Here is a 12,091-nt window from a genome sequence, read left to right as displayed (position 1 = left end):
TTTTCACCTTAAATAGAAAGTATATGAATTGATATCCATTATTGGTTTAAGTTTCCTCTGTTCAACCGGCTCTTGCATGAAAGTCTGTCCGGGAGGGTACCGGCACGGAACGGTAATTATCCTGAGTGTCCATCTCTACAGCCCCTGTGCTCTTGTGCTCCTCTAAAACAAGTATTGACGACATGGCAAAAGAAACTGTTCATAAAGGTATGGTTTTTTGTATATTTTTATTTTTAATAACATATATTTTTTCTACTTTCTTTGCTTTCAAGTCAATATATAATTTGTTATGAATTAAAAATTCTGTATATAAATTTGCCATTATGAATGTCTTGTTAACACTGTACGTGCGTCATACTGAATAAATGTCAACACTTTCAAAAACATATCAGATACTGTATACGGAATATACGAAATTGCCGAAGGTTCCAAAATTCATACGCAAAAAACAACTGCGATTTTGATTTTTCAATATTTCAACATATCAACTGTAGTACCTGTTGAAATTTCTTAACAGGTAACAAGTTTAACTCAAACTTTTATCTTAATTCATTTTTCCCAGTATATGAATGAACACGTTTGGTATCATGAAAAAGCACTTCCTGTCTTGATAAAACGTTTGCCATTATTATCTTATCAATGTCATTCAATGACAAATTTACACCAAAACATTTCAACCTACAGGTATCAAATTCAATTCAGGTCAAATCTTATCAAAACCTGTATTCCAATTATACACCTTATGCAATAAAACTTTTAAATGGTTAAATGACATGTATTCATTTTGTGTAAACATTTATTTTTGTTTGAACATCATATCATTTACAAGAAAAATTATTAAATTGTGTACACTGTATCTAATTCTAATTTTAACCGTTTCACTCACCATGTCTTTCATGGTATGAAGAATTGAGAAGAAAAAAATGAAACAATTACACGCAAAATAACTCGTTCACATTTTATGTTATTTTTATTAAATGACACACTTTACATTTCTTTATAGACTTATTTGAATTTCACAAGTCGCATCAAGTAATACTGTTGGTTTGCAAATATTAATGTGACTTTCTTTGTCCAGAAAAAAATCTGAATACCAAAGAGGATGACGACCTAGAGGACCACCCTATCAAACTCCTGGATCCTCCAAAAACAAAGTTGAAACGTCAGCTGTCCATAGACACAGTTGATCGAACAGATGAACTACGTGTGAGAAAGAGACCTGCAATTCTACGCCAGTCAGACTTAGGTCAAGACATACCATCGAGGAAAGATGAGGTTGACGGCGGTAGACCATCCTCTTCAGCCAATGTTGTTCATTTTGATACACCAAGACACTACACAGCTAGTGTATATGAAACACGAGTCAACACCACAAAACCGGTAACAGTAGTTACAAGCTCTGTAAGAGAGAACGCACAGCTATTACCAGAAATTGTCTATGATGCGACAGACATGCAAAAGTCCTACAACACAGAGTATGTTCCGTTACCTAGTCCAAACCGTTTTAATCTCAGCGACATTGGCCTTACGTCACCGTTCACCAGTAGGACACATGCGGCGGGTGGAAATCGTACCAATGAGCAAGAAGTGTTTGTATTTCCTGATACAATTCCACCAAGAAAACTATCACCATACAAAAACATACATGGCGATTACAGAGATACTGATGTTCCTGAAACAAGAGAAGGATATTCAATATTAGATAGATTGACACATGAGAGCGTTTACAGGAAGGAAACCTTTCCTGACAGTGAAACTACTAATGTTGACAATCAAGACGAGGAACAGACAAATTATTCGAGTTGTCATCTTAAACATCATAGACAAAATCACGTTTCGGAAAGAGGTTTCTCATGGCCAGAGAAAGCAACAATTACTGAGCCTGTCCAATTTAGTCCAAGAATTGTTTCAACTGAGACAAGACCACGTTTTCCATCTACTGTTCTATCTAATAATGAACGGTCAAAAAAGGCTCAAGAGGAAAATGAACTTAAAGCCCGGCTACGTGTTCTAGAAAGAGAATACGCCCGAGCTAAAGAGGTGTATGGTTCTCCACACGATGCAACAAGTCTCAGACAAATGTCTCCGACATCAAGAAATGTAGAAAGTCTTCGACGTGGAACGTTAAGGAGCTTTAGTAACAACGATAGATCACCAAATGAAAAAGACATTAGAGAGATAAGCGAAGAAGTGCGCAACAGGTACGACCGTTCATTGTCTGATCCGAGATGTAGTCCACGCCAAATGTACGATGCAATCATGCGGCCAAGTCCGTTATGTAGACAATATGATGAACCGTCCCGTAACTCATTGGTAAGCTGCAATTTTCCCTTTTCTTTCTATTTTTTTTTATTGATGTTGTACTTTGGAAAAAAAGAGGAACACGTATTATTCCGGATATTTCAAACTTAAAAGTTTCCATTACATCTTTCCAAAGTATCTTACTCTGATTAAGAGTGTCCTAGGAGGAATGGGTGCTCACTGCCCACCATAAACAGGTTGCTTCATCTTTGCAGATTTATGGGTTTTTATTGTTTCATTTTTTTCTACTTGTATCTGTTACAAACTTTCATTCCATTAAATATATCATCCAGAAAAAAACGGTCTCTAAAAATCACATAATAATTTGCCACTTAACGTAATACCTGTAAAAAAATCTAATGAGTGGATCCAAAAACTCTTCCTTCAAATTGCATGCCTTAAGATGAGCCAAAATATCTCAAGAAAAGCCAACTTGAGAAAACAAATGAAGAAAGATTTTAAAAAAAAGTAACGTGATTCAAGATTAAAGTTATATGCAATGAATGACTGACTGATTTTGCAGTAAGTTTCATTATATTTCTACTGCGTGACTAACGCAGTAAGAGCTATTTTTACATGTTTTTACATGTATTTTTAAAGTGCTGTTTGCAATGTGTAAGTTATTTGTAAATTATCTTTGTTCCTTGACAACATTTCTTTTTAGCCACAAGATCGGTATAGTGAATGCTGGAGAGAGGATGCAAAACGAAGACTGTTTGTAAAGAGTGACTCAAGCTACGTTAATGGTAAATTACCCTTTATAACCTCCTGGGTATGTCCAGCTTTACATTTAGAAATGTCCATTTGAAGTTTTATGGTTTCAAAATCACAATGCAAACACTGAGCTAGTGCACGATCTTTACTGGTGACAAAATGCTATTTACTTATTATTTCCTAGGTCAAGCGATACCTCGTGTTCAAAACAATTTCAAATTATAGACAGACAGACAGACAGACAGATAATTTATTTAAGTCTCACTTTTGTACATATATAACATTAAATACAATAAAATAGATAAAATGCAAATAATGTACAAAACCACTCTAAAAGAGTTATGAGAGACTAAAAGATAATATTGCATATCACATTACCATATAAAATAAACATATTCTCATTCTTGGAAATTAAAACAAACCTTAAACGACTCATATAAACATTAAATTAAGACATTATTAATAAAATACTTATTTAACATGTCAAACCGTGAAAATAGATATATACATATTAAAACTTATAAACTCATTTTTAAAATATTAAGCAAATATCACATGCAATTGTACAACTTTTTACGTCTTTCTTGTAAAATATTAGAGCAGGCTCTGGCCGTATATTTAACAATATCGGCATTTGACAATAGATAGACAAACTGTTCTGACTCACTATACAATGGAAAATCTTGATTCTGTTCAGTGACTTTTCTATATAACTCTTGTCTAATTGTGTCATATAAAGAACAATGGATTAATACATGAATCTCATCTTCAATACATGTGTTGCAGTGAAAACATAGTCTTTGATCAATTGGTAAGCTATTATAGCGACCAGTCTCTATTTTGAGAGGGGCTACCCCAGTTCTATATATATAATATCAATTTATAGAGGAAATTAAATGAGAGTAGGTTCAATGAATTGATTAATGAACGAGATGAAAATAAAAATGAGGGCAAATATCTACAAAGCTAAGCAACGTTCACAGAACGCAGCCCCCGACATAAATCAGCCACACTGATAGGGCATCCAGGAGGGGGCACCGGGCCAATAAATTGGAAAGGGCAAATTGACGGAGAAAGGAGGGTGGGGCAGGATAGTATCTAGTTACTGTTAAGACGGGTTCATACGAATTTTACAGGGAAAAGGAAGGGTGTAAGGGAAAGAGTAGGGGCTCATATTGTGCGAGCCTCTGGCTAGCATGATATCATTTTATGCATAGGGTTGAATTAATTTAAAATTTGATCTACACGAATAAAATACTACTTATCACGTATTAAAAACAGTTCAAATTTATTGAGTGTCATAAATTTAAAGCGTTCTTACTGTTCAGATTACAGACGACAAAACTCTAGTCAGTACAGCCGTCCAACTGCACACCAGTCAACGGAAATACCACGAGAAGTTTTAAGTCTTCTTCACGCGCAGAACTTCCACCCCGAAAGCTTAGAGAACCTAAAAGACGTTTTCCGCCGCAATAACCCTCAACATGGTTTAGGAGATGAAGAAGGTATCTACCCGAGAGTTCCGCAAGATCATTTTGAGAGCAGTAGAGAAGCATACGGCCGTTACCGCCAAAATAGATCGGCTGGTAGGAGAGACATTAGCTATGAGGAATGGAATCCGCCAAGGGAGCGTCTGCCTGGTAATAATTATAATGATAGTAGGCTAATGATGATGGTGTTGATGATGATGATGATGGCGGAGTTGATGATGATGATGATGATGATGATAATGATGATGAATGAATGAATGAATGAATGATTGAACGAACGAACGAACGAACGAACGAATGAATGAATGAATGAATGAATGAATGAATGAATTTTAAACAATTGAAGTCTCGGCCAATTTTTTATTACTTTTTTTATAAAAAAAAATGTTTTAAATAGGGTTTAGAAGCTATCGAGATCACGTAACAAGTTTAATATATGTCTATATAAAATTCAACGTAAAATAAGTTAAACCGTGATGCCAAATCATGTATTGAATTTAAAACTATCTGTTCACATTACACAACGACATGATATATGGAATACGCGGTGTGATAAATATATCGAAAGACTTGTAAAAGGGCATTACCCTCTATTTTCTAAGCAAAATTAACAGAAGATTATGTCATATACTTTTGATTATGATCGTGGTTTATATGCACCATATGATCTGGGAGAATGAGTCTATATTAGGACATAACTGGTTGAGGCGCAGATGCCCTTATGTCATCTGGTCTAGTAAAGTCCATGTGGGCGCAATATAAATCTAAGTTTTTTTTTTCTTTTTTCTTTTTTTTTTTACAAAAATTGTGTTTGTCGTCTTGATCTCTATATAATCTTTCTTTACAAGAATTTTAAAACTTGATTTTTTATGTAACAAAAAATCTAGGTGAAATCGACGTTCGTCTTACATGCGAGAGTATAAAAGAAAACACCAAGAAGACCGATGAAATACTGCAAGAGTTAGAACACGATAACAAAGACTGTAAATGTGCGCAAATAGAGCATGAGATACGTCTTATGGCAATGGACGCTTACAGTAAGATCAGGCGTACAGATAGAAGTGCCGAAGCGCATGACCAGTTCCAAAACGAACTGAATGAGACAAACGCTAACGTTTATATGTCGATGCGGGTGCTTTGCGGTATCAAGTGCCTTTGTAAATATGGGCGGACCATTGAGGAGGTATTCTCGGGAAGTGTCGTATTTAGGATAAAGTGTCCAAATGTTGATGCATTACTGGACCTTTGGCATTTTTATAAGGACGGGGAACTTCAGAAGCAGATGAAAGATGCTTTTATCAGTGAAGAGTTGTTACAGAGACATGGTTGTGAAGACGTAGATCTGAAGGTTGAAATTGACTGGAAGAACTATTTAGACTGCAAGCAAGAACTTGGTAAAACTTTTAAAAAGTAAAATAAAATTACATGAGAGTAAAATACAAATCCAACGTTATCGTAGCCATGTATGTGAACAAAAAATACAAACAGAATTTGCTACAGTTAAACAATGAAAATATCTAATAAGATAAATATCAAAATTTACATTAATTACGTTAACATTGTATTTTGTACATTGTACTCCATACGTATTCTAATACATTTATAGACGTACATTGAGTCTAATAATCATTTGTCTCTCATCGTAGATTCAGAAATCGCGAGGGATAAGTAGTCCGTCTTCCGAGTATTGTTTAGTTATCAAGTCGATTAGTAGGATCTACCGCTGATTATGACCAAAGACGTGTTAGAGTCGACCTGTAGAGGACATTGGCTTCTAAATACAAAATAATAATGTGCATATATTAGGTTAAAAATACGTAGAGAAAATATAAATAGTTATCAAAAGTTAATATATTTAGACAAATTTTATGAATATTTATAATTAATTAATCTGGTTATGTATCAGTTATGTTTATTTTTATAGACACATCTTTAGAGTCATCTATCGTTGGAACACCGACCAAGTCTCCACTTACACCAGTACACGGACGAACCCGTTCGGAGCCAGCCTCTGTCACGAAGCAAGCCAATCAGGTTCTCCTACCAAAGACCGCACATTCTCCATTTAGAGAAAGATTTTGTTCCGACTCTTCAGTAGAGTTGTCCCCAAGGAGGGCATTCCAGGAGTTGTGAGTATTTGAAATTGCACCCTTAAATATATGTTAATGAGACATAATCTACTATAGAACATTCTTACAGTTTATCTTTGACATAATCCATGGCACTAAGATGTATTCAATGACTTTTATGTCTTTGGTCTTTGACATAGTACACAAAGAGTATCTCATGAATTGTATGTATGTCTTTGGAATACATGTACAAGTACATGTACTTTACACTGAACACTTAATCACTTGATGCAAAGGGTTTTAATTCTTTGAAATTGTTCACTAAAGAGCATTCCAAAGTTTGTTTATATTTGACATTGTTTACTAAAGATCTTTCCACGAGCTGCTTATCTTTGACATTGTTTACTAAAGATCTTTCCACGAGCTGTTTATTTTGACATAATTTCCTAAAGAGCATGAGAGCATTCCAAGAACTTTTTAATTTTGACATTGTCCACTAAAGAGCATTCCAGGAGCTGTTTATCTTTGACATTAAACATTAAAAAGCAGAGCATGCAAGTTGTAAATGTTACGAAAAATATATACTTTAATAAAAGCATTTTAACAGTTGCAAGCTTTGACATTCCAAGAGCTTTTAGACCTTAACACAGCGCCACAAGAGATGTGAAGTTTCCGCCATGCTACACTTCAGAGCACCCCATGTGCAATAACTTATAACGAAACACTATTAATATAAGCATCGCTATAGCAAGACCTCCCGCGAAACTTGGGGGCAAAGGTTCATTTGACTGACTCATTATTCTTCATGTCAGTTTGGACACATTACATGTATATCAAAATTTATTCTATATTAAAACTATTTCAGAGTGTATACTGCATGCAAATACAAAATGTCTTCTTAATTAAAACGGACACGGAAATATTTGTATGTATCACCATTAAGGTAACGAAGTAAGCCGAATAATATTGATTGTATTGGGTTGACAAAATAAACAATTAACATATAACAATATGATTTTTTTGTTTGGCTCGTGGATCTCTAACCATGTTTATTCATATATTGATCTTTATTTTACAGAAACGCTGGGAAACACCCAGTTCATCCCCCACCTTCACCTTCCAAAAAATATACACGTGATAACGTATTCTTTGATGAAAGCTCCAGAAGTCCGTTGACGTCACCACGTGGGAAAACATCGTTTGTATTCAAACCGCAAAATGAGCGGGAAAATGTTGACGCCGGTGATCCATGTGTAGTGTGACAAAGGGAGATAATTCTTGATTAACAATTACTCAGTGACATGTTCTCCCGTTCTAATCACGCGTATGGCACGTTTTCGTGGTACGCGCGAGTGCTTGTATACAATACAAAATAATTTGACGATAAGTTTTTGCATACATTCAAACAAGCTGCAAGGTTATGGAATGAAAAACTGAAGGGAAAAAGAATGAAAAAGTTCAGTATTTTATTTTTTACGAAGTGAAATACACTTTTGTATGAGTACAGACTTCGGAACTACATCATCGGACTTGATTGGCTGGTCATGTGAAGGGACAGGAATTGTCAAAGCTAATGAGTTCTTTGTGTGTTACACAAGACTGTATCAAAATTAAAATTTTTATATCGTGTGGATAGATATAACAGCTTTTGTAGGAATTACCTTTCTCTTCATTATGGTGACTGATATATTTCTATCTTTAAACGCATATTGGTTAGCTAGCATTTTTTCTATTTTTTGTTATAAAATCTTTGTTAGTATGTCGTGTGAGAAAAAAAGCTGGTTTTAGGGTCTAAGTATTTGTTAGAGTGCATATTGGGTGTTAGAGTGCATATTGGATGTTCTTCGTAAATAAGAAAGCTAAAAAGGAGCGAAGCTTGCGAAGCGACTGTAGCTTTCTTATTTACGAAGAACATCCAATATGCACTCTAACCGGCTTAGTGCTCCACCCACTTGCGTTTTATAATATAAAACGTCCAGTTTATATAAAATCTGTTCTATAAAGATTTGAAACCTGAAAATTTGAAAAATCCTCGTCGGTGATTGGCTGAAAAAAATTGGCGAGCACTAAAATTACTATGACCCTGACGGCAAAGTTTGAATTATATAAAACAATGAAAGGTTATATGACCCGGTGTAAACGGTTACAATCTTATATAACCTAATTATTAAGACAATGGTTATATTGCAAAAAAAACGTTTATATACAAGCATATAACATGTTTAAAGTAATTTTGATGAATTTACAATATAGATGTATTGCATAAATTGTTTACTATAAATAACATCAATTTGATATATATAAATAACATTAATTTGCTATAAAAACATAGATTTGCTATAAATAGAATCAAAATAATTTGATATATATTAGTAGCATTAATGTGCTATAATTAGTATCAAACCAGGTCTGGTTTTTGTGATTACTTTTTATATGATTGATAAAATTATTTATTAATAAGTTAATAATGTAGAAAATAGCACTTTTTTATCATTTTAAGAGTTTAATAATTATTATTAATATTATTGATTTCATTGGTTTTTATATTCTATTTAATATTTAAAAATGTTAAACCATGTTGATTTTTTTATCTTCTTTTTTTATTTTGAAATAAATAGATGCTTTGGAAAATCTAAATTATTGTTTGAATATTTCTTTTTCTTTTACGACTTCGCTTTTTATTCAACGTAATAAGTGCGATGATTTGATGTACTTGTACTATGAATTTCATTCACTACAGTGTTGGAGCAGTACCTCTAACTACTTGAAGAAATCATGGTCGAGTTAGAGTCGATGACGTCTAATCCAGTTACCTCTCTGGCGTGGGTTCGATCCCCGGGAGATGCTTTGGTAGTTAAGCATGGAGGAAGGTAGTCTAGTACTGGTGTAACTCTCCAGGAACGATGGTTAGGAAACTGGCCGCCTATATGACTGAAATACTGTTGGGAAAAGGCGTAAAATGAAACAAACAAACATGATCACGAAATAGAAAAATTTCGCCTTTTTTTCGCCGATTCTTACATTGTTCATTCGTGTATTTTCTTGCCTTCTGAAATGAACGGCACGACAGGCTTCATAGCTTCAGGTCCTCTTACAAAATTCTATTTAACACGTAATTATTTACTTGGGGACCATACGCCGCTTTTCATGGTATGGCACTACTGAGTCACATTGAAAGTTCCATGTTACTGCCATATGAACACATCTGCGGATGTTTCCAAATTTCACCATTTTCGCAATATGTTGAATTCTGCTTAAGCTGGTGCTAGGTGGCGTGATGGTAACTTGCACTTTCCAGTACCGTCTATGAACAGGCTCAATCAAACCGAGTCTGCAACATTTACAATTTTGCCGTGTTGGGCTTTCTTTGGGGATTCTGTTGTTCTCTATTTTACGTTTACTTACCCGTGATTTAGGGCGGATTATTGACAACTAAGCAATGCCGCATTTGTTTTCTAATATTGTTGGGGATTTGGCTGACGCCTTATTGCCTGATCATAGCTTCAAGCCTTTTTTTTTCAACATCATGTTATCTGCTCTGCATGTTGTTATTACCAATACAACCTGCCGGAAAAAATCATATCATCCGATAAGCATTGCAGGTAGAGAAGTCAATGATTTCTCAATTTTTCGAAGAAAAAAAACATTGGCCGCGGCCTACACGGCCTGATGGAAGCTACTTCGCGATTCATAAGCCATGGCCCAAGTGGCACACCGTACCGCCGCGCGAAACCCTGTTTTACTGTATAAACACTTCAAAAAACTCGCCGTAGTAAGATAAAACAGGGTCATTCAGATAGAATATAACAGAAATTCTATTTGAAAGACCTTATTTATAAATACATGTACAATATATCATTTAAAAAAACTATCAAACCATCGCAACGTAACATTTTTCTCAAATCTTAAGATAAACTTGCTTCAAATTCTCACACCGAAAAAAAATATATATAAAAAAAATAAATAAATGATAAAAAATTGATAACCTTGCCAATATGACCTATTAAAGCCTTAACTAGCTATTTATAATGCAGTTCAAGACGTTTGAGGAAAGCGTGGGTGTGAGTTTGCATTTCGTATCGTCATTGCTATTTATAAACATTAACTAAAAGACTCGGAATACGAGATTAATCAATATTGATTTAATAAAATGAAGAAATGGGAGAAAAAAATAAACTGGAGTCACTATTCAATCTAAAAGTGTCGATATTTAAAGTGCTTTTTTGCATGCTTTTTAGGTTCATTTTCGCTGGTTGTGGAGTTATATTTCATAAAAGTAGCAAAATGTAAACAATATAGTATTTCTACTTTCATACAAAATATTTAATCATTATATTTTCACTAACTGCAAAAAAAAACAAGAAAATCAAAAGATGTTTAAGGTTATGAATACTTTTTTTAGGAAACTTTGAATTGAAAGGCCACCAAAAATTTAAAAAAAAAAAAACTTTTGTGAAGTGGAAGTAAAAGAATTCCTGTGTTAAAGTTGACCTATAACAGACATGTGTCAGTTTTGTTCACAAGCATAATACTAACCATTGTTTTAACTGAACATAGTACATGTATTTTTAAACATGTTTCGATCTAGTTCAGTTAACTGTTTTTAACTTTGGAAGAATTCGTTGCAGTCTCCTATAATCTATAAACTATTTGTTTTTCCAATGTCCATATTTAAAAGAATAAATCAAACTGACACGATACGATCTGATTACTGAAAGAAAATTTATGATATATATTGTTGGTGCGGTTATCATGCGACATCTAAAATAGACGCTATCAAATATACCTTAAACATATATTTATTTACCGATAGTTAACCAGAAAAACTAAATAAAACTTTTAAATCGTATCTTTCGTAAGAAAACTAACATGTATTTGCATTTTGATAAAATCATGTTCAGTTCCGTAAATCAAAATCTGATATTTTGATATATCAGAATTGGGAGAGGAAAACATGCCTCTTTACTATGCGGCGTGAATTCTATCTGCGGGCCCCTTTTTTCTTAATCTTGCCCTCTTACAATGCCTCCTTTGTGGATATATAAATAAACCTGGGATATGGATATACGATTTCTCGCGCGTTGCTAGGTAACACGTAAACTATTCGTGTACAAGCGTTCTCAAGTGTCGCTAATGTGAAAATAACGGCAGTGTAAATTTCACGACGGGTTTTGATAGTACGAGGTGATGATTTGAGATTAAGATTTTGTTAACGGTTAAAATGAAAATGATAGTTCGATTTATGATGTAAACGAGCGGATGGTTAACGGGGTAGAAAATTCGTGACTGTAAATTTACGACATCATTATCATTACAGACGGTGAATCGGACCGCTTCTTGAGTTATCGCTCATCTTTAATGCAGACGCATGTTTTTGTTTATTGAAAAAATTAGGTTATATTTTTTTCAGCAAGAGGACTATGATAGCCTTAAATCGCCCACCTAATATTTGCAAGGAGACAAAGGTCATTATTTCTACCAGGAAGAGGTCAACGCGCCATGTTTTCAATGTAATTA

General features: G+C 34.1%; 1 protein-coding gene across 2 annotated transcripts; it reads left to right on the top strand.

The window, feature by feature from the left end:
- Positions 1-51: 51 nt before the first annotated feature.
- LOC132722060 (uncharacterized) lies at positions 52-9,155 on the top strand (the record flags this gene model as incomplete). Of its 2 annotated transcripts, none has more annotated exon segments than XM_060706482.1 (7): positions 52-207; positions 1,079-2,313; positions 2,966-3,047; positions 4,344-4,655; positions 5,393-5,899; positions 6,442-6,634; positions 7,653-9,155. In XM_060706482.1, coding segments are annotated over 7 exon segments (2,538 nt in total). In that variant the 3' UTR covers positions 7,837-9,155.
- Between the last annotated feature and the right edge of the window lie 2,936 nt (positions 9,156-12,091).

The sequence above is a fragment of the Ruditapes philippinarum genome, unplaced genomic scaffold (genome assembly GCF_026571515.1).
Source record: "Ruditapes philippinarum isolate M1 unplaced genomic scaffold, ASM2657151v2 ctg11837_1_1_1_1, whole genome shotgun sequence".
NCBI classification, from domain to species: domain Eukaryota; kingdom Metazoa; phylum Mollusca; class Bivalvia; order Venerida; family Veneridae; genus Ruditapes; species Ruditapes philippinarum.
Note: the sequence above shows the minus strand (reverse complement) of the source record. Positions and strands in the feature narration are given on the sequence as shown.